We start from the raw sequence: 24,144 nt of genomic DNA, 5'->3' as shown, positions 1-24,144 counted from the left end.
GACAAAGCACTGATATCAGGAGGAAACTTCAAAAGTTCGATGCCCCAACTCCCCAAACTTTGGAACTCCTGATTCAGACAGCTTTTACAATCTACTCCCAACGAGAGGAAAAAGAGGAAGAAAAGGAAGATAAAAAGATGAAGAGGCAGGCCACCCTTCTAGAAGTGGCATTACAGATACAACCTAAGAAAGAACCTCCAAACCAATATTTTGGAAGTTTGAAGAAAAACCAATGTGCTCGATGCAGACAGATAGGACATTGGAAGAATGAGTAAACTAAAGCACAAAAATCCTCTCAGCCCAATAGACAATTCCAACAGTGATGGCCTTGATCCCAGCCATCCCCAAGCCCTCCCCAGAGACAGATGACGGCAAGACAAGAACTATACTGATGAAGCTCCAGGGGATTTTTTTTTAATTTAAGTTTTTATTGGTTTTTAAAAACAAACATAAACAAACAAAACATAAAAACATCAAGCCATCTTCCATATGTATACATACAGCGTGCTGGTTGGTTTACAAATTGTTTTGTGCTTCCATTTCGTAGTCTTCAATTACAATTACATTGCATATAATCTTGTATTTTCAATCAAAAATTAAATACCTTAGTATCATTATTAATCATTTGACTATACTTTTATTCATTTATGTTTTACAGGATAATCATAATTTACTTAGTTTGCTTTATAACAGTTCGTATTATCATCCCAAATCTATCCTAAAATCATTTTGTAGAAATAATAAGAAAGAAGTACATTTTTATATATTTATTATTTTCTAAAAGTCTACATATTTCATTACTGTATTTTATTGTCTAACCATTGATAAAATAGATCCCAAATTTTATAAAATTGTTTATCCTCTTGTTCTCTAATTTCAAATGTCAATCTACTCATCTCAGCACATTCCAATATTTTCTTAATGATTTCCTCCTGTGATGGTGTTTTCTCATTTTTCCAGTTTTTGGCAAATACAATCCTAGCCGCTGTTAATACATTTACAATCAGATATTTCAAGTCTTTACTATATATTTCAGGTAAAATTCCCAATAAAAATATCTCTGGTTTCAAGTCTATATGTTTTTTTGTCATTTTTTCCAACCACATGGGGATTTTAGTCCGGCATTTTTTAGCATCCGCACAAGTCCACCATGTATGGTAATATGAGCCAGGTGTCTGATGACATTTCCAACACTTTTCGGATTTATTCTTGAACATTCTTGCTATTCTTGTCAGGGGGAAATGCCACCTGTAAAACATCTTATACAAATTTTCTTTATATGCTGTTGGCATTGTCATTTGATAATTTTGAGACCACAATTTTTGCCATTTCTCTAAATCAGTCCCATATCCAAAATTCTTCCCCCAAGCAATCATAGTTTCTTTAACTTGTTCTTCTTCTAGTTTAATTTCTAATAAATATCCATACAGTTTTTTAATCACCTTTTCATCAGTACCTGTCAAAATCTTATCTAAATCAGTCAATTTATCATAGAAACCTTCCATTTTAGAATCTTTATCATACCTTGAATGTATTTGTGCATATGAACACCAATTCATCTTTATACCTTGTTCCTCTAGTTTTTGTATAGATTTGAGTTCACCCGTTTCATTCAATATTTCACCATATCTGTTTGTTCCTTTTTGTATATTATAGGATAAGAAAATGCTTCAATAGTCGATAGCCAGACTGGAATTTTCAAATAACATTGTCTTTTAATCTTCTCCCAGTTTAACCACAGAGACTCCCGTATATAATGTCTTCTAAAATAACCCTGTGTTTTAGTTCCTTTATACCATAGAAAAGCATGCCATCCCAACAACAAATCATGTCCTTCTAATGTGAACAATCTAGTATTTCTTAGTGTTATCCATTCCTTAACCCACATCAGATTTGTAGCTTGGTAATACAACTCCCAATTAGGCAAACCAAATCATCCTCTAATTCTAGCATCTTGCAAAGTTTTAACTTTATTCTTGCTTTCTTACCTTGCCATATATATTTCAACACAATTTTATTTAAATCTTCAAAGTAATCTTTTTCAAGCCTAATTGGAATTGTTTGAAACAAAGATAAAATTCTGGGTAATGTATTCATCTTGATTGTTGAAATTCTCCCTATTAGTGACAGTTGTAAATTTTCCCATTTCACCAGATCTAGCGCTATCTGCTGTTTAAGTTTGTTATAATTATTCTCCTCAGAGCTGCTCAGAGCATCCAGTAGTGGGAGGTGCTTCAGTCTCTGCGTTCATAGGCTGAGCTTGAATTGAGGAACACTCCTCCTCCTCCATGTGACTCCTCCATAGCATTCCCCAGTTTTTGCTCAGCCTCGTGCAAGACAGGCAGTGCATTGACTAGCTTCTTGGCCGAATCAGGATTTTTCTCCTAATCAAAGTCAATTCCATTCGTTACCAGGTTGGAATTATTCTTATCTCTTAGCCCTGCGCAACTATGACTGGGTCCTTTATCCTCCCAAGGGAAGCGCATTTGTGCCCCCAGAGGGAGGCAAACGGGGGGGCCAGAGGTGCCTTCGCACCACCTCCCATAGCCTAAATATCCTTCCCTGCCTTTTTTCTTTTGTGCCATTTATTTGCGGTTTGAATTGCCTTCGTTTTGAATCATTTTGCTCTTTCCCCCCACCGAACGCTGCTCCAGCAGAGAAGGATGGATCTTTCCCTTCCCTGCCCCTCTCTACCTTTAAGGCTTCAGCTTGCCCCTTGGTTGGGAAATTTCGCCACTGAGTGACCCAAGGATCGTTCGCTCTTTTGGCGGCTGCCATTTTGAGAGCCTCCTGGTGGCCGGACGCCATTTTGTTTCTTTGCTATCTTGCTGTGAGTGTAATCGGCTTAAGGATACAGGACCCGTAGGCCTGTTTCAGAGACATTCAAACTCATTTAGCCTTCTAGCAACTGGGTTTGATTCCTCATTTTGAGAATTATTGGCCTTATCCCACAGCTTCTCAGCGGCGCAATAGCAGCAGCAGCAACCACCCAGTTCCGCCTGGGCAGAAGGCTGCTAAGGCCTTAGTTTCTCCTTTTAGGCGTTCAAATTCGGCTGATTAGACTATTTGCTTAATTTTCTCTTTGGCATCAGGCTTCTGTTGTTATTGGACCAAGGGTTCAACTTTGTGTTGCAAAAATAACTATTTTATCACCCTTCTGAACAATTTTTAGGGTGCTACGATTCTCTCATACATTCATATATGTATATATATATATAATTAATTAAAAATAAATAAATAAAAATAATTAAAACAAACAAACAAATGGGGACGTGAAATAATTACAGGGCACCCTGTCTTCCTACAGATCAGCCCCTGGGCGTGCCAACCGCCTCAATCTTGATTCCTAATATATCATACAGTATTCATATTACTCATTGAAATGGCAGATGGTACAGCTTCCAGAGGACCTTCTTTGAAGGCAAAATCAAAAACCCATCACTTGCGCAGACAGGCTAAGGAGACCTCCAAAGCCTCCCAGAGAGATGCCTTGAGACGCCACAAGGCCCTGGAAAAAGAGATTGATAGACGCTCCAAAGAGGCTCTTACAGTGCCTCCGGTCCTCCCTCCTTCTATTCCCTCTACTTCTGCTCACCCCCCCTCCTCTAGATTTTCCCTCCTTATCCAGGCGCAGCTCGCCCTTGCAAGAACAACAGGCTCTGATCCCTGGAACACCGGATAGAAGGGTCCCTGAAGCCACCTTCACCCCTACAGCAGCCGGCCTCCGTCAAGAGGACTCACTCATAGACTTCCAGAGCGAGCAAGATCCTGGATGGAGCTGGCTATCCGCCAAGGGATCGCGGACGGACTCCAGCAAATAGCCAGGCCTGGTCACTACCCGACGGTTTCTGAACACGAGGCTCAGTCTGTAAGATCCTTGCCCAGAGCGGACCAACTCCATGGCCAGGTACACTTGCAGAGGGACATCCCCCTTACAGAAAGGGAGGAGGAGGAGGAGGAAGGGGAGCTGGACCTGATCAGGGAAGATGAAGAGTTTGAGTTGGGGTCCATGCAGTATAGTGAACCCCTATCAGAGGCGGACCCTCTGGAAGGGGAGATGTCTGAGGACGAGGGGCTTACCCCCAAGCAGCCCACCTTCGTGGGCCTGTTCAAGCTACACTTATTTAAGTCCCTACTATTCAAGGCCAAGAATATCTCGTGCCTAATCACTCAGTCACCCTCTGACCCCCCCTCCTACAACTTTGGAGGGCCCAGATGACTCCATCTTTAAACAGCCCGTGGTAGAGGCCAAGGTTATCCCTACCCTATCCATTTTCTCCAACCTGGTGTTAAAACAGCTGGCCGCTGCAGCTGCACCTCCAGCCCCGTCTGGCCATGATAAAAGGTTTTTCAATTTGGACCCAGAATTCTCTAAACTACTGGTTACCCCTGAGGTTGATGAGCCCATCGTGGGCCTAGCCACCTCCTCGACCCCGAGTGACGCACTGGAGGCCCTGAAACTAGAGGACAAGCGGGCTGAGCTGGCCTTGCGCCGGGCACACTAATCAGATGCCTGGGCAGCTACGGCCGCTTCCTTTTTCACTAGGTCATTGATTCGATGGCTCCGTCAGCTCAAACAACACGTCCCCTCATCCAATGTCAGGGCACATCAGGACATCGCTAAGCTCACGGCCGCTGCAGAATTCTCTGCCGATGCCACATTTCACTCAGTCAAATTCTCCACAAGAGCAATCACATCACACGTCACGGCCCGCCATCTGCTCTGGCTGAGACATTGGCAAGAGGATATTAAAAACAAAGTCAAATTGGCTTCTCCCCTCCCTTATGCGCAGGTCAGAATCCAGAACCTCACAGCCCTTTCAGAGAGGGTCCTTTCGGCCCTTCTACCAGGCTCCCTTCTCCACCAGGTACCAAAGGCCCCCAGCCTTCAGGTCGAGTCAACCCCTGCTGATTCAGGAGACAGGAACAGAAAGGGCACCAATTACAAAAGGCCCTTTCGGGGATCAGGTAGCAGGCCTTTCCGGCATTCAAGATAGGCCAGGACACTCCCTTCCCATTGGCAGGTGCCTTAAATTCTTCGCCAGCCAATGGGATTCCTCTACCTCAGACGCCTGGGTCAGAGACACCATTAGATTCGGTCTTGCCCTTGAGTTCCGGTCCGCCCCCCCAACTTTTTTATGACATCCCCTCTGTCCAGAGACTGGAATAAGCATAATCTAATGGATTCCACTATCCAGCATCTCCTCAATATAAGAGCCATCTAACCTGTTCCCACCGCACAACAAGGGCGGGGTTTTTACTCTCATCTGTAGTCCCAAAACATTTTGGGGGGTGGAGAGCGATATTGTATTTAAAACGTCTTAACCGTTATCTGATATATCACAAATTCAAAATGCACACACTGCAATCCATTCTCCTGGGAACCAGACAAGGGGACTGGCTCACATCCATAGACTTGACCGAGGCATACTTACATATCGCCATTCAGCCTTCCCATTCCAAATTTCTATGTTTCTGCTACAACAATCATCACTTTCAATATGTAGCCCTTCCTTTTGGATTAGCCTCTGCCCCCAGAACCTTTACCAAGGTCCTCGCAGCACTAGCAGCCCATCTCAGGAACCTTCCTGTGCGTCTCCTGGATGACATTCTCATCCGATCTCCCTCTGAACATCAAGCAGTGAAGGACACCCAGGTTACCCTAACTGCTCTCTAGGAGCACGGCTTCCTTATAAACTGGAAAAAGAGCCAATTATCCCCATCCACTCGGATAACCCACTTGGGGACGGTGATTGACACACTGGAAGGGAAGGTTTTTCTGTCCTCGGACAGACTACTCAGTATCCAACAATCGGTCAGAGAGATTAGGCGACGTAGGAGGGCAACCCTACTAGATTTGTCTAAATTATTAGGGAAAATGATTTCGTGCATTTCCATTATTCCCTGGGCCCGTCTTCACTCCAGATCCCTCCAGTGGTTCCTGCTCCCGTACCAGAGATCCGGCAGAAGCAACTCAAAACACATGGTCAGGGTACCTCCAAGGGTCCTCACATCCCTCCTCTGGTGGGACAAACCGGCCATCAACAAAGGCTGCTTCTTCAAGGAGCCCCAAAGGCTCACTATCACCACAGACGCCAGTCTATTCAGATGGGGCTCCCACCTTTGGTCACTCACATCCCAGGGCAGATGGTCTGCAACAGAGCAATCATGCAGCATAAACTGGCTGGAACTTCACGCCATCCACCTGGCCCTCCGCAGCTTCCTCCCCCAGGTACGCGGACAACACATTCTCATTTTAACAGACAATGTGATGACCAAAGCCCACATAAACAAACAGGGGGGCACACAATCCATATGACTAATGAGGGAAGCCGAGCACCTTTGCCATTGGGCAGAGAACAATCCCCTTTCCATCAGGGCAGAGCACATCTCGGGAGTATCAAATACTCAAGTAGACTGGTTAAGCAGAGCCACCATAGACCAGTCGGAGTGGCGCCTCCACCCATCCCTGTTCAAGGAAGCAGCAAGAATATTCGGACAACCGGTGGTAGACTTATTTGCCTCCCCTCTCAATGCCCAGCTCCCAAGATTCTTCTCAAGGTACCCATCCCAGGGGGCAGAGAATTACAATGCGCTACGCTGCCCCTGGCCCATAGGGCTCCTGTATGCATTCCCCCCATTAGCACTGGTGTCCAGGGTTATCCAGAAGCTACTACACGAGAGAGCGGAGCTACTCCTCGTGACTCCTTACTGGCCCAGACGGCCATGGTTTGCAGACCTCCGCAGTCTATCAGTGGCCCCTCCCTGGAGGATCCCACCAGACAGGATCTCACTTTCTCAAGGTCCCCTCATGCATCCGGATCCTCAATGGCTCCAATTAGCCGTCTGGAGGTTGAGCGGGAACACCTGAAGAGAGAAAAATTAGTTTTTCAGGATGTGCCTCGTAGTATTCCAAGGTGTCCAAGATCACTCTCATATTACCTTTAATTTGTCTCTTTGGCAGAAATCCATTTTGATCAAGATGAATAAAATTATTTAGATATTTTTAAAGTCTTTTTGCCAATATTGAAGCAAAGATTTTATAATCTGCATTTAGTAGAGATATAGGTCTGTAGTTCTTAATTTGTAATGGATCGGCCTCCTCTTTTGGAATAAGTGTAATATAGGCTTCTGACCATAATTTAGGTATTTTCTTCTTTAACATAACTTCATTCATAACTTCTAGCAATGGAAGATTCAACGATTCTTGTAATGTTTTGTAAAATTCTGCCAGAAGTCCATCTGGGCCTGGTGCCTTTCCATTATTTTGCTTCTTGAGTGCTTCAGTTAACTAACATCATCGTTATATTGCTTTCTAACATTCAATCTCTTTAGGTATCTGGGGTAAAATAGCATTCTGTAAATACTGTTTAACTCTTTCCTCATCAATATTCTCTTGCATATATAGTTTCCCATAGAAGTCTCGAATGATTTCCTTCTTCTCTTTACTACCATAGCAAACTTGGCCTTGGTCATCTGCTAATTGCAATATTTTCTTTGATTCTTCCTCCTTTCTCAATTTGTATGCTAACCATCTACCTGGTTTGTTTGCATCTTCAAAGTAGTTCTGTTTAGCACCTCTAATTTTCTGTGCTAATTCTTCTTTTTCTATTTGACCCATTTTATGTTTAACTCTCTCCATTTTTAGCTTGATGTCCTTTTTCTGTGGCATTTTCTGTAGCTCTTTTTCAAGTCTTTTATACTCATCCTCTAAGGCCTTGGAAGCTAATCTTTTCATAGTATTTCTTTTCCTTGTATAGTCTATTATCAAGCCTCTAACATATGCCTTCATTGTATCCCATACATTCTGAATTGATGTATCTTCTTTTTTGTTTTCTCTGAAGAAAAAAGCCAATTCTTTCTCCATCCACTGTGTGAAGTCTTTTTCCTTTAAAATAGTATTATTTAACGTCCATCTAGATCTTCTTTTTTGTCCTTTCCATTTAATTGTCATTGGATTGTGATCTGCCCAAGTACTTGTTTCAATATTTATTTCTTGAATATTAGTTATTAATTCTGTTGACATCCATATCATATCTATTCTCGACAATGATGTGTCTATCTGAATAGAAGGTGTATTGTTTAGTTTTAGCATTTCTTTCTCTCCATGTATCTTTTAAGTTTATTTCATCTACCATTTTAAAAAAAGATTTAGGGAGAGTCTTTCTGTTTTGCTTTATTGTTTTCTGTGCTGTATAGTCCAATTTATTGTCTACAATTCCATTAAAATCTCCCATCATAACTATATTAGCATAGTCCAGTTCAATTATTTTCATATGTAATTTTTTGTAGAATTCTTGTTTGTCATTCGGGGCATAGATTGCAATCAGGAGTGTTTTTGTATTATTGTCCATTATTTCCACCATAAGTATTCTTCCGTCATCATTGGTATAAATCAATTTTGCTGGGATGGTCTCTTTAATAAATAAAACCACTCCTCTTTTCTTACATTGTGTCAAGGAAGTAAATATTTTCCCTAGTTTTGGCTGTATCAACAATTGTTCATATTGTTTTTTAATATGTACTTCTTGTAGACAAATTATATCAAATTTTAATTTCTCTAATTTATGAAAGGTTTTCCTTTTTTTAATGGCTGAGTTAAGGCCATTTATATTAATTGTAATCAGTTTTTTCTCTTCCATGGTTATATTTTGTAGTTAGGTTAGCAGCTCTCGTAGATCTTGGTTCACGTTGTTCTTTGGCTTCCACCTTTCCACCTACTGCACCTTCTTCTTTTTCAATCACCATTTGGCAGTCCTCTTGGAATTCAATTAGTGAGGTCTCTTTTTCTGCCTCTTCCTCTTTCCCTCCCAAAAATTCTGTATAAAATAATTCCACTTTCTCAATTGAGTCAATTCTATATCTGTTCTTGCCATGTGAACATTAAACCTTCTGGAATCAGCCATCTATAATTCACCTCTTTTTTAAGTAGCAGTTTAGTCAGGAATCGGTATTCTCTTCTCATCTCTCTCTCACTCTTCTGGGTATTTGTTTCAAGACCACAATCTCCTTGTCTTTATATTTCAATTTTTTCTCTTTTGCCACTTGCAATATTTGCGTTTTAATGGCTTTCTTTGTAAATCTAATGTGAACTTCTCTTGGTAAGCTATTTCTCATCGCATATCTTGTGAAAACTCGATAAACCTCATCTGTTCCATCCATCATCTTCTCTTGAGTTATTTCCAAAGCTTCAGCCAGTATTTCTATCATTATCTCAGCTAAGTTTTGTCCTTTTTCTTCCTCTACGTTTTGGAATCTAAGATAGAATTCTGATCTATCCATCTCCCATCTCAACATACCACTTTTATCTTGTTCAACCACCGTTAATCTATTATCAATATCTCCAATCTTCTTGTCTCTTTGTTTATCTTCTTCAATTTTTTGGAATCTCTCATCATACTTCAACATCATTTGTTGGATGTTCTCCACTTTTTCATCGGTTTTCCCTGTTCTTTGTTCAATGTTCTCTGTTCTTCGTTCAATGTTCTCTATTCTCTTTTCAATATTCTCTGATCTTTTGAATTCCTTGCATAATCATCAGCAGAGTCACTTTTTCTTGTTCTTTTTCTTGCTTTAACATTGTCTGTATTGAACGTTCTCCTCCAGATGGTGGAGAGGAGGAAGTAGAAGTTGAAGAACCAGAAGCTGTTAGTTTCCTACTCATTTTAAGCAATTCAAAATCTTCAGGTTCTTCTAAAACTTAATCCAATTGTGAAATAACCAATTGTAGTTCGAAATAAAAATAGTAGAAAAAAGAAGCCAAATAGTAGTGATAAAAAAAAGAAGAAGAAAAAAGGGAGGAGAAAATTTCTTCAGGTTCTTGTATACCTTAATCCAATCGGTGGTTAGTTGAAGAAAAAGGCTTGGGAAAAAAAGAAAGAAAGAAAAGAAAAAATTCCTCAGATTCTTCAACACCTTAATCCAATTGAAAGGTCTCAAATAGAAAAGAGTGCACAAAAACGAACCAGAAAGGTAGATGAAAAAACAAAAATACCAGGAAAGGAGAAAAAAAGGCTATTCCCTTTAAAAAAATGAAACATTAATACTAAAGCTTTCCCTTTAAAATAAAAAGCAAGTGTAGAGATTGGACTTCCAAAGGAAAAAAAAAGAGAAACAAAGACAAGCTCCAACAAAGCCAAAGATCCAAATAGCTATTGCAAAATAAAAGATAAAATGAAATAAAATAAAGCTGGTGAGGAGGGATAGCATAACTTTGAAAAAGTAAAAGAGCACACTGCACTTTGTTTAATTATCCAAGGCTCTTGTTATAACTCTCTTCTCCAAAACTTATCCCCTTCCCCCCCTTGGTTTCAACACCAGACTCTAGCTGTTGAAACACAGAAGAGTGTTTAGAAACCCAGAAGAGCACCTGCAATAATACTCTCCCATGCTCTTCCCTCTATCTTATCAAACAAGCAGTGTCCTTGAAAAAAAGTCTTAATTCTTTCTCAGCTTTGTCTGGTCAAAGGAAAAGTAGAGTATTTCCAAGCCTCTAGTTGGCAGTGTTACAAAGTTTCTTTAGCTTTCACTTTCCCCCTCCTTTTCCAGCAGAGTATAATAAGAATTATTTTAAAAAAGAAGAAAATATTTAAAAAAAAGACTAAAAGCGAGTCTCTGGCTTAATATATTATAAAATCAAAAAGGGGAAAGAAAAGAGTAGATAAGAAAAAAGGAAAAAAAAAAACAGTCCAGTTTCAAAATATAGGATCATCAGCAATAAGAAAAAAAAATATTACTTTGATATTCTTGTTTAAAATTGCCTCTTATTCACTTCTGTCAAAAAACTTTTACAGATTCTTTCTTTCCCTTAGGGTGTCCTCTCAAATCTTTAAATAAAGAAAAATTCTCACCAAACCAGCACACTTTCTCTTTCGTTCTCTTTCGTTTTGTAGCTGTCCCAACTTCAGCAGCTTTAATGGCTGCCTCTTTGCCGCTGGCAAAAGGAGCTTCTCCTGGATCTCCCAGGAAATTTGCGATATCCCTGGGATCGACAGGATGTGCTCTTTACATTCACAGTCTCTTCGGGACGGTTTAGATCCACTTAGACCGTCCAGGAGCAAAGATATTGGCAGCGATCTCAGACCTCCAAGATTGCATGCCGTATCGTTGTGACGCCAGCTCTGACCCGGAGCTCCAGAGGATTATTTTCTACTCCTGAACCTCTAGTGGAGCTACAAGTGTCTGTTTGCGGGCGGGCGGAGATTTCAATCTTTTCTTGTTGACACTGGGGCAACCTACAGTGTTCTCAATGACCCTACTGTGCCATGCCTAGCCACTCAAAGTACCTCCATAGTAGGTGTTACAGGAAGAACGGAAGCTGCCAAACATAGTGGATGCTTGGAAATCAAAGGAATCCAAGGTCCCAGTGTGACCCATTCATTTCTTATTCAGCCTCAATGCCCTATTAACTTGTTAGGAAGAGATCTATTAAGAAAACTTGGAGCTACTCTTTTTTTAAAATAATTTTTATTGAAAATTAGGTTTTAAAAACATTGAATGTGATCTTTTTGACATATATCACAGTCTTTACATTATTATATGAGCAAAAAATCTGAACCAGCAGTATTAACATTTATATAGATATATACAGCTATATATATATACATTGAAAATCTTTATATCAGTTTCTTAGACATGTTGCAGTATAATCTCTTCTTAAATTCTATTTCACATTTTTTGACTTTCATTCATATCCCTCCAATTATAATTTTTTTTCCATATTTCAAGGAATTCTGAAGTGTCTCGCTCCTTCAGTTCTAACGTCAAACTATCTAACTTGGTGCACTGAAGAATTTTTTCTATTATTCTTCATTCGGTATTCCTTTTAATTCCATATTTGGGGAATTGATAATCTTGCAGCTGTGATAACATGAATAATTAGATATATATCTGCTTTTTTAAAACTCTCATTTGTTATTCCCAAAAAGAACATTTCTGATGTATAATTTATTTTAGGTTTAACATTTCTTCTAACGATTGCCATATTTTGTGCCAAAATTCTTGTATTTTCTTGTACTCCCACACATATTATAAGTGCCCCATTCTTTCAAACATTTCCAGCATATAGGTGATTGAGAGCTATACATTTTGGCTAATCTGGTGGGTGGGAAGTGCCATCTGTAGAACATCTTAAACAAGTTTTCTTTATAAGATGTGGCTAATGTAATATTTTTATTCTGATCCCAGATTTGCTGCCATTGATCCAGATTTATGTTATGGCCAAAGTTTCTAGCCCAAGTTAACATTGGTTTTTTCACCTGCTCCTCATACATTTTATAATCTAATAAATAGTTATATAATTTCTTTATTTGATTCTTCTCTGGTCTAGTAATATTTTATCTAATATTGTATCTTGACAATTTATTCCCCGTTCTTTTTTATCCTTTTCATATCTGGATTGTACTTGGAGGTATGCCCACCATTCCAGTGTTATACCCTGATGGTTAAGTTTGAGTCTTTGTTTTAATCTTCCTTCGTCTGTTAGGATATCCTCATATGTGATTGCCTTTTTTGGCTGTAGAGATTCGGGTATGATATAGCTTCTAAGGGGGAAAGGCAGCTTGGAGTTTCCATATAATTTTGCAATCTTCTTTTGTTCCAAATTGTTCCAAATTCCAAATTAGAACTTGTCGGATTTTATGTCTCAAGAAATATTGATGTGTAGTATGTGTTGGGCTCCGAGTTCGCTATAGGGCCCGTCAGCTCCAAACACACCTCGCAGCAAGTCAGCTGGCAGTGGAGAATATCACCTTAGCTCTGCTGACACCGGATCTGTATTGCTGCTTGTGTGCTAGCTGATGATGTTGAACGTTGCTTTAGAATGACTCAGCAGAGCTGTGAACTGCAGGATGGATTCTGAAGCAACTGCAGGGCTGGAAATGGATTTTTTCATGTATTGATGTGGTGCATATTGTTAGAGGTGGTTGGGGCACATATAGGTAGTAATTAAGCATTGAATTAAGACATGGTGAAGGTGGCACCAGATGGGGATCAGTTAGTGTGGGTCGGGATAGGTTAGGGATGTAGACATGTTATAGGGTTAAAAGCATTTAGAGATAATAGGTTAGGCGTGGCCAGAACTAGAATTGCGTATAGGCCTGGGTGTGGTAGGGTGTGTCTCATGATAATGATAATAAAAGGAAAGAGAGCAAATTCAAACTCAATGCTAAGCCTGCCTGGCTTTTAGCCATTCTTGCCTGATTAGAATATTTGTTGTTTGCTGAGATATAGAATAAACCATCATTGTCCTAAAGAGGAGCTAGAGTTTGGAGTCATTCAAAAAAAAATCTTCAATACTCAAGGACTGGATGAGAGTATGTCTATTGGGCCACAGCTATGCATGCCAGCCCTGTGGTAGATCATGCCCTTCTAAGAGTAAAAGTTTTTTTATTTTCCAAGTTTATCCAATTCTTGATCCATGTTAAGGCGGCCGCTTGATAATATAGTTCCCAATCCGGAAAACCTAGTCCCCCTCTTTCTTTCGTATCTTGTTGATGTTTTAATTTGATTTTTGGTCTTTTACCTGCCACACAAAATTTAACGTTATTTTATTCAGTTCCTTAAAAAAAAAAAATCCCTAATTTACTCGGTATATCTTGAAATAAAAACCAAATTTGGGGTAGTCTGTTCATTTTAATTGCTGAAATTCTGCCAATTAATGATAGTTGAAGATTATTCCAATTTTCTAAATCTGTTTTAATTTGTCTCAATAAATTCTCATAATTATCCTCCTTAATTGTTGAGCAGCATGCCAAAATATTAATTCCTAGATATTTTATTTTTTGTACTATTTGAATATCTAATAGCTTAACAAGATTTTCTCTTTGTGTCCGGTCATATCCTTAGTTATAATTTTTACTTTTTCTTTATTAATTTTCAAACCAGCTACTTCTCCATATTCTTCAAGTTTTTGTAATAATATTGGACCTGTTTGTTCAGGGTCTTCTAGAAAAAATACTGAATCAGCGGCATATGCTTGTAATTTAAAATTTTCTTCTTTAATTTCCAATCCTTTGATCTGTGCTTCTTGCCTAATTATTCTCGTTAGAACCTCTAGTGTATATATGAATAATAACAGAGACAGAGGGCATTCTTGTTTTGTGCCTTTTTGTATATAAACATTACTTAACAATTTTCTATTTATTATTATTTTTGCTTCTTGTTGCATATATATTGTCATAATTATATTTAAGAACTTTTTACCAATATCCATGTGTTTTAACTGTTGCATTAGAAAAGACCAATTTACATTGTTGAAAGCTTTCTGGGCATCTTAGAAATAATAAGGCTGCCTGCTGATCATTATGTTCTTCGTAAAATCCAAGAATGTCTACTACTATTCTCACATGTTTTGTTTGTCTATTTGGGAGGAAGCCATTTTGATCACTATGTATGAATACATTTAAATAATGTTTAAATCTTTCAGCAATAATCCTAAATATTTTGTAATCTGTATTTAAGAGAGATATTGGCCTGTAATTTTTTATTCTTGTCTGGTCCGAACCTTATTTTTTAATCAACACTATATTGGCCTCTCTCCAAGATTCTGGTATTTTTCTGTCATCAAGCACAGCATTGAATACCTCTAATAAATATTGGTTCAGGGTATTCTGATGTTCTTTGTATAACTCTACAGGTATAGCATCTGGACCTGATGCTTTGTTGTTGTTTTGTTTGTTGATTGCTTTGGCTACTTCTGTCATGGTAATTTCTTCATTCAGCATTAATTTCATAGCTTCTGGAATCTTTGGTAATTCAGATTTCCTTAGGTAGGTTCTGATCTTTTTTCTGAGTAGTTTTCATTTCTTTTTTCTTTTTTTAACAAATTTTATTCAGTTTTTCACATTAAAAACAAAAATCTCATTTTAGTGGACAACATATTTCCGGGTCATCACCTTTACATACAAATATGACAGCAATTATACATTCATATATGCATACTTAATTCTATTATTACCTTTTCCATTCCAAATTTTCAGTAAGGAGAGAAACAAACACATTAATTCTAGCCTCTTTCATTAATCTCAATCGAAACATCTTTTTGTTTCATTTCAATTATTTCAAATATAATCCTTTAATATTTATTTTAAAAATAAAGATAAACTATATGTGTTTGCATCATCATCATAATAATAATAATAATAATATAATAATAATAATAATAATAATAAAGTTACCAATGTCTCTCCTTGCTTTTAATAGTCTGTGTTAACTTATTAATTTAGTTGGTTCTTTAGTCTGTCATATTCCCTTTCCATTACACATTCTTTTTATAAATTCTAGATTAATATAAATTTTAAACATTAAAAAAAAGTATAGGTTTCCCCCTTTTATTGCTTTGAGTGTAACACCTCAATGATTAAAATATACCTTTATTCCCTCATCTTGATTCCCAATAAACCATTATTTTTAAGAAGTTACAATAATAATCATTACATTTTTTCATTTGGATTCCGCATATCCCCCCCGATTTTTAATAAGAGTTATCAGTATCTATATTACTGTATTTTCTAAATATTTTTAATTGCAGAAATATTCTTATTACCCCTTGTCATCCTGCAGCATCCCCTTTTTCATTCATCAACCATTATCTCGGAAAAAACAATTTCTTTTCAACATTTTACTATTTCCGTGTTCTTTATTTCATGCACCTGTTTCTTACTGCTTCTCCTCCCGTCTTTTCCCAATATCTTTTCTCATTCCAGTTTATATCCCTCTCTTTCTTAATATCTTCCTTTCCCCTTTTCTGCTGGGACTTTCTGCCTTTCCCGACTTCACAGGTATTCCCCCTTTTGATTGCCTTCTTAAATCTCAACATTCTAACCTTCCTTCCCCCCCCCCACTTCTTTGTAGTGTTCTTTATGTTAATTGTCTATTTAAAATGTCTTCTCCTTGAGTCAACTTCTCCTCCTCTGAAGCTCTTTCTTCTTGTTCTTTAATTGTCATTTCCATTTTTTCTAACACAGAGCAAAATGATTCGCCTCTTTCCTGTAGTAATTCTCTCATATTTTTAAGTTCCATTTTTAATTCCCAAAGAAATATCATCATTACACACTCTTGTATTTTATGATCGTTAAAGTCCACCAAAAAAACCACTTTTACTTTCCTTCTTTCTTCTTTCAATTTTCTAAAGTTCTCAATTATTCCAGCTCAGGGTCTATACCAAAAACATCAATCAATCCCACAGTCAGTCTTTCCTTGCTTTTTCTTTTATTCTGGTTCTGCTTTCACTTTCTAAGATTCTTACTTTGTTTCTATAATTTCTTTAATGTTATATCCACACCAGTTCATTCAGAAACAGGATGCTTTCCATTTTGTTTCAGTTCAAGTTTTTGTCAAAAGGTGGCACTCTCCATTATACAAAGTCTTCACCTTTTCCCCCTATTTTTTTATTTGGGGTTTTTTGAACCTCAATATTCCAGCACAGTCCAGTCTCCAATTTGTAAACTTTATTATTATTGTTTTTTGATGATCTTAAGTCCAGCTTTATTTTATGCCTGTTTATTGCCAAAATATTTTAGTCCAATTTAGTTAAATCTTTAGTTCCGGCTTCTTCCTTTCCTGGTTCGAAGCCCCGCTTAGCTGTCAAAAAAATTTTTTTTCCTGTCCCTTTGTAATTTTGCCGCTCACTTTTCTTTTCTTAAAAATTCCATGTTACTTAATCCCGGAGTACTTTTGTTTAGTTGTATTGCCCAGTTGTCCCGGTTCAAATGTTATCCACCTCTTTCTTCCCTCCTGCACAAATCTTAATCCAGCTGAGTCCTCCTCTTCGGGGTGGCCATTTTAAACCACCACTGCAGTCGTCTTCAGGGGGAAAAAGACCAAGCCCAGGGGGGGAGATGTAGCTCCCCTCAACCTGGCTTGCGGCTTCCCCTTACTCCACCGCCCCTCCAAGGCAGTGTCAGCCTTCAAGATCTTTTCTACTGCTTTGCATCTTTTGGCTGCCATAAGTAACGGCGGGGGGGATATGTCTGGGAAGAGAGCTGGAGGTGTTACATTCTTGTGTTGTGTAAATGAGGAGTGGGGGGGAGTATAAATTCCTGCTCTTAAGTTTCTATTCCTCGCTTAGCTTTCTTTTCTCTGTGCAACTGCAAATTCTTTATCAAAATATGTCAAGGTCAACGGACAGAGGCCTCATCACCATCTGAAGATGCTCACATGATCATATTCACAACTTTTAATTGGAAGACTCATTTGAACTATGAGGGGTGGGAACGTTTCCAACACTTTGTATATGTGGTCTGCACGCCTAATTTCTTAGATTCAGAATTCTATTTGATGCTACCACTTCACCTTCAGTAAAAGATTTCTTTGCTCTAATCTAAAGAGTCTAAGTTTTTCTCTCTTGAATTTTGAATGGAGCACTTTCTGACATTATTCTGAATCTCATCACCAGCCCACCAGAAAAAATATCCAGTTTTCTTCCAAGAGGGTTTGATATCATGTCATCTCCAGCTAATGATGAGGAGGACCTGGGAGCTGTGGTGGGACAGTCGTTGCTGATACCGGAGGTGCCAGCAGCCGAATTGCTAGCCGACCTTACTCTGGAGTAAGTTCCAGCTGAGAGGCCCAGATGGTCGTTGGGTGTGGGCTGGAGGGATCCCAAAGAGCCCCCCCTCCTGGAATCACCACGACCCGACGGCGTGGGAGAGAGGAGCCATGGCAAGAGAAGGAAAAAAGAGAATTTTTGCTGGATCAAGCCAGGCACCTCCTTAATGAAGCTTTTGGACAGCCTCACATCGCTCCAAGGTATGAAGGGGAAGGGGGGGCAAGTTCACCCAGAGACAGCCAGGCTGCCCCCACCCCCATAGTTCAGCCTGCGCCAGCACAGCAACCAGCTGCAGCCCCAGGGCCCCCAGCAGGAGGTGTGATCCCTAGAAGACGCAGAGCTTTCAAGCGGCCTCCGTTAGAAGTGAAATTTGGGGGAAATCCCAAAGACTTGGGTTTCTTCCTAGCACAAGTTTGGAGCTATATGGAGGAATATGGGGAAGAGTTCACCTCTGAAGCAGCCAAAGTGAGATGCGTTACCAGGGCCCTGGAGGGAATAGCAGCAGAGTGGATGGTGACTTTGCATAATGATAACTCCCTCCAACTGCGGAATTACAACGTATTCATGACTGCGTTGAGGGCAAGATGTGAGGACCCACTGGCGGAGCGAAAGGCCAGGATCAGGATGAAAACCATAAATCAAGGGAGGAGGTCAGTGGCTGACTACACCCAAGAGTTTAGACAGCTGGCGTGCCATATCCGAGGCTGGTCCCAGAGAGCCCTGATAGAAGCCTACAAAGATGGTCTAAATGAAGACGTATACCAGATGTGTATTTCCAGAAGGGACCCAAATGATTTGCAACTGTGGTACTTGCTGGCAGAAGAAGTGGAGATAGATTTGACCCGAAGCAGATGCAGGAGGGGCTCTGGATGGAGCAAGCCATCCCCCCCATGCTTCCAAGAGGCCCCTAAGCCTCCGAAAGGAGGAGTGATGGCAAGACCCAGATCCACTGCCTGTTTTCGATGTGGGAAGGAGGGCCACCGGATTGCAGACTGCAGGGTTAAGTTGGATCCCAAGGGGGCGCAGAGAGGAGGGAGGAAACCTGAAAATCCTCCAGCCAAGCCTCGCGAAACCGCGCTAAAGACAGCGGAGGTTGTAGAGGTCGCCCCTCCGGCAGGAGAGGGGTTGGGATCTCCGACCTTCTTTGAAGAAAGTGAATCTGACTCGGAAGACAACTTCCTGGTAAGTCCAAATAAGGGCCCCATAACCATTCCAGTAACATTAAGAGTACCCACTTCAGGGACCGAAGGGGAGATGCTAGCCTTGCTAGACTCTGGGTGCACAAGGTGTGTAATTAACATGAAAGTAGTTGAGGAAATGGGCATCAAATTGAGAACTTTAGAAACGCCCATAGCCTTTTGCCAATTGGATGGATCAGTGGCGGGAGGTTGCCCTGCATGCTTCATAACGGAACCCCTAGAGATGACCATGGGGGAGCATAAAGAGACTTTGTGTTTTATTGTGGCCCCTGGAATGGAGCAACCGTTAAAACTGGGATTACCCTGGCTCTGCAAGTGGAATCCCCATGTGAATTGGAGGAAAGGGTTGCTGCGCATACACACCAATCAGTGACCGGAAGGGGAGGGGCGATCCCAGCAGAGCCTTCAGAATCCGGTTGAGCTAGCCTCCACGGGCACTGAGGACTTGGAGGGGGAGGAAAAAATCCCGAAAGAGTATTGGGACTTAAAGGAAGTGTTTAGTGAAAAGGCTTCAGATGAGCTTCCCCCTCATCGGTCAACAGATTGTAGTATTGAAATTCTGCCTGGAGTAACGCTCCCGAAACCGAAATTATATTCGATGACACCACGGGAATTGGGAGAGTTGAGATCCTTTATCTACAAGAATTTGAAACGTGGTTTCATCCAACCCGCTAGACCTCGGGTATCCGCCCCAGTGCTGTTCCATGAAAAGAAAGATGGCTCCAAGCGTCTGGTAGTTGACTATAGAAACCTGAACGCCATTTCTGTGGAAAACGTATACCCCTCCCCCTGATGAAGGACATGCTAGCCCACCTGGCGAAAGGGAAAATTTTCACAAAGTTGGACTTGAGAGAAGCATACTACCGAATTCAAATTAAAGAAGGAGATAAGTGGACAACTACTTTTAACTGCCCGATGGGTTGCTTCCAGTTCAACGTTCTCCCATTTGGACTACAAGGGGCTGCAGCCGTATTCATGCAGATGATCGATCAGGTGTTACATGAACATTTATACAAGGGGTTTTTGGTTTACCTTGATGACATCCTTATTTACACGGAAACTTGGGATGAACATGTGAAACTGGTGTGTTCAGTACTACAGAAACTGCGAGCCGCCAAACTGTATGTTAAACTGTCCAAAAGTGAATTCCATCAAGAGAAAATCGACTATCTGGGGTATCGCATTTCACACGAGGGTATCGAAATGGATCCAGGGAAGGTGCGGGCTGTGTTGGAGTGGGCCCCACCACGTACCCGAAAGCAACTTCAAAGCTTCTTGGGATTTGCCAACTTCTACCGGCAATTCATCCTGTCTTTTGCTAAGATAGCAATGCCTATCACCAATCTCTTAAAAACTAAAGGGGAGGTGAAACCAAAGCCTAGTAAGCCGCTGGAGTGGTCCATGGAATGCCAATCTGCCTTTGAAAAGCTGAAGCGACTGTTTGCTGCAGAACCAGTGCTAAAGCACCCGGACATGGATGCCCCTTTCGTAATCCAAGCCGATGCAAGTGATGTGGCCGTTGGAATGATATTACTTCAAATCAATGAGAAGGGAACTTTACAACTCTGTGCCTACACCTCCCGCAAACTAACTGAAACTGAAAGGAGGTGGGCCGTCTGGGAGAAGGAAGCGTTTGCAGTTCGCTGGGCCCTATTGACATGGAGACATTTCTTGGAAGGAGCAAAACACCCATTTGAGGTATGGACTGACCATAAGAATTTGGAAGCCTTAAAAATGCCTCGTAAATTGTCTCCTAAACAAGTTAGGTGGGCCCAGTATTTTAAGCGGTTCAACTTTTCACTGAAGTACATCCCGGGGGGAAGGAATTTTATGGCGGATGCTTTATCTAGACTGCCTCAATATAAAAGTGTCCGTCAGGAAGTGATACGACCAATTATTTCAACCAAACAATTAGCCGCCCCGGTGGTCACTTGAGCCCAGAAGAAGAAACAAGATGTGGATTTATCAAATGATTGAAGGAGGCCCTAAAATTGGATGAATGGTTCTTGGCTCATTCAAATGACTGCATAATTAGAGATGGCTTGGCCTGGATGGGGGAAAAGTTGTATGTACCAGAGACCTTGAGGAGCCAAATATTGCAACAAGCCCTTGACTCTAAAACGGCTGGTCACTTTGGATTTGTGAAAACCGTACACCTCGTTAAGTGACAATTCTGGTGGCCTGCGTTGAAAAAAGACATAGAAACTTATGTGGCTAGCTGCTCAGTTTGCGCCTCAGCGAAAAGGCCACCCGGTAAGCCACTGGGACTGTTACAAAATGTGGCTAGGCCAACAGCTCCATGGAAGGAAATCTCTATGGACTTTATAGTAGAGTTACCCGAGAGCACCGGAAACACGGTTATTTGGGTAGTAACCGATTTGTTTTCCAAACAAGCGCATTTCATACCTTGCTCTAAGATTCCCTCTGCAAAATCGTTGGCTAAACTGTTTATACTACACATTTATAGGCTGCATGGCGTCCCTGAACGTATAATTTCTGACCGAGGGGTTCAAATCACCTTGAACTTTTGGAGGGAGTTCTTGAAGTTAATAGGCTCCGCCCAGGGCTTAAGCTCCACCCACCATCCCCAAACCAATGGGGCCTGTGAGAGGACTAACACTGTGCTAGAACAATACCTCAGATGTTACATAAATTATCAACAGGATAATTGGGTTGACTTATTGCCATTAGCTGAGGTGGCATACAGCAATTCTGTTCATAGTAGTACCGGGTTCACCCCCTTTAAAGTGGTGTCGGGACAAGATTTTGTGCCCATACCTGAGCTTCCTTGTGAAAAACCTAACATCCAGTCGCTAGACGAATGGATATCTCAACTCCAACTTAACTGGCCAGTTGCTTACAAAGCATTGGATGACGCCCATCAGTCCCATAAGAAATTTGCAGATAAAAAGAGAGCCCCGCAGAAGTCCTATCAAGTGGGTGACAAAGTTTTCCTGTCTACCAAATACTTACAAACCACTCAAAAATCGAAGAAACTTGGTCCTAAGTATGTAGGTCCTTTCACAATTGAACGAATTGTAAATCCTGTGACAGTCCAATTGACACTACCAAAAACTCTTCGACGAATTCACCCGGTTTTCCATGTTAGTTTGTTGAAACCTGAACACACTTCTGGTTTGAGACCAATCCAGACTGATCCTCCTATACCATTGCTGATTGAGGGTGAACAACACTTGGAAGTTAAAGAGATTTTGGACTCTCGTAAATGGAGGGGTCGTCTCCAATACCTCGTTGCTTGGAAACATTTCCCATCTTCCCAAGTTGAGTGGGTTAATGAGAAGGATGTTAGAGCCCCTAAGCCGATCAAAGACTTTCGCACAAAGTATCCTGATAAGCCCTAGAAATGTATATAATTGTTAACCAGTATCTTTTATGTTGTTCTCTCTTACAGGACTAACGTCTTTTTTCTAGGAGGGCCGAATGTCAGCCTTCAAGATCTTTTCTACTGCTTTGCATCTTTTGGCTGCCATAAGTAACGGGGAGAGGGGATACGTCTGGGAAGAGAGCTGGAGGTGTTACATTCTTGTGTTGTGTAAATGAGGAGTGGGGGGCGAGTATAAATTCCTGCTTTTAACTTTCTATTCCTTGCTTAGCTTTCTCTGCGCAACTGCAAATTCTTTATCAAAATATGTCAAGGTCAACGGACAGAGGCCTCATCACCACCTGAAGATACTCACATGATCATATTCACAACTTTTAATTGGAAGACTCATTTGAACTATGAGGGGTGGGAACGTTTCCAACACTTTGTATATGTGGTCTGCGCACCTAATTTCTTAGATTCTGAATTCTATTTGATGCTACCACTTCATCTTCAGTAAAAGATTTCTTTGCTCTAATCTAAAGAGTCTAAGTTTTTTTTTCTTGAATTTTGAATGGAGCACCTCCTGACAGGCAGCTTCAGCCCCTAATCGTAATGATCGGGGCTCTCCAACGAAAGAGCACGGACCATAGCTGCAGATAATCGCGATCTATGGTCCATCAGCGAGAAGGCTCTGCCTTCTTCCCTAGTTTTCATTTCTTGTATATAATTTCTCATAGAATCCCTGGGCAATGTCTTTTTTATAATTCTTGTCATAATGTATTATCCCCTTCTTCATCTTGTTGTTTGTTTATTCGTTGTTTTTCTCTGTAATTTCTTAATTTTTGTGCCAGCCAATGTCCAGGTTTATTGGCATTTTCTAAATAATTTTGTTTGGTTAGTTTAATTTGTTGTGCTATTTTCTCTGTCTCCAAAATATGTAGTTTATGTTTAAGAAGATCTAATTCGCTTTTCAAGTTTCGATTATTAGATTCTTTCTAGTGCAATGCCTCCATTTGCTTAAACTCTTGTTCCAATTTTCCTCGGTGTTGTTTTTTGCCTTATTTCTTTTTGCTATATATGAAATTGTTACACCACGTATATATGCTTCGGCGGTGTCCCAGAGAGTTTAGGTTGAATTATCATCTTGTTTATTTATTTTTAAAAAGATATCCAATTCTTTTTCTATCATTTATATTGAATTCTTTTTCTTTGAGAATTGCCCTTTTAAAAGTCCATCTTTATGTCCTTTCCACTGTAGACTTATGAGGTTGTGATTGGCCACGGTGTTAGTCTCTATAGTCACTTTATGTATTTCAGAATCTAAATCTTTGGATATCCAAATCATATCAAATCATTTGGTGCATATATCGAGGTAATTATTATATTTTTGTTATTTAATTTAATCTCAACTATTAGAATTCTCCCTTCTTTATCTTTGTAGATCTGTTTTGCCTTAATTTTATTTTTCACATGTAGAGCCACACTTCTTTTCTTTCCCTGGTCTAGTGATACAAACAGGTTTCCTAACTTAGGTTGTTCTACTAAATATTTTTGATTGTGTCTTATATGGACTTCTTGCAGAGCAATTATGTCATTTTCAATTTTTGTAGTTTGGCAAATATTTTCTGATTTTTATTGGTGAGTTGAGTCCATTAAATCCCACATTTTTCATGTTTTCTTAATTGTATCTTGTTCTCATATGTCTCATGATTCTAGATTCATTGGGCTCTTCATATTTCCTTACATAGTATTCTATCTCATCTCCATCTTCTCTTCTCTTCTCTTAGGTCTTTCCATTTCTTGTGGTCTTTCTTTTTCTTCTATACTTGTCCTAGGTCTCTACTTTCTATTGTATTTTTCTCTTCTTGATCTCCTGAATCTTCTTCAATATTGCAGTGTTGCTTGTAAGTCTTCAGCCTTTTCTACGGTGTCAAGCTTGTGACTTTTGTCCTGCCAGGTTACCATTATGTTAAACATCTAAAATTAATGTTATTTTTATTTAATCTTGTGTCAAAAACTGGAAGTTTCTCCTTAAATCCCTGATTCTTTTGGGAACCTGTTTTAAAACTATT

General features: G+C 40.0%; 1 protein-coding gene across 1 annotated transcript in view; it reads left to right on the top strand.

The window, feature by feature from the left end:
• Positions 1-12,964: 12,964 nt before the first annotated feature.
• Positions 12,965-24,144, top strand: part of LOC148124014 (uncharacterized) — a 14,591-nt gene continuing 3,411 nt past the window's right edge. Inside the window, 4 exon segments of the mRNA XM_087917159.1 lie at positions 12,965-13,013; positions 17,554-17,610; positions 17,613-18,730; positions 19,849-19,996. Of these exon segments, the coding sequence (XP_087773285.1) occupies positions 12,965-13,013; positions 17,554-17,610; positions 17,613-18,730; positions 19,849-19,996 (1,372 nt within the window).

Source organism: Pseudonaja textilis, chromosome Z, assembly GCF_049901715.1.
Source record: "Pseudonaja textilis isolate UNSWEBS1 chromosome Z, rPseTex1.2, whole genome shotgun sequence".
NCBI classification, from domain to species: Eukaryota; Metazoa; Chordata; class Lepidosauria; order Squamata; family Elapidae; genus Pseudonaja; species Pseudonaja textilis.
The sequence above is the reverse complement of the archived record's forward strand: the minus strand, read 5'-3'. Positions and strand labels throughout refer to the sequence as shown.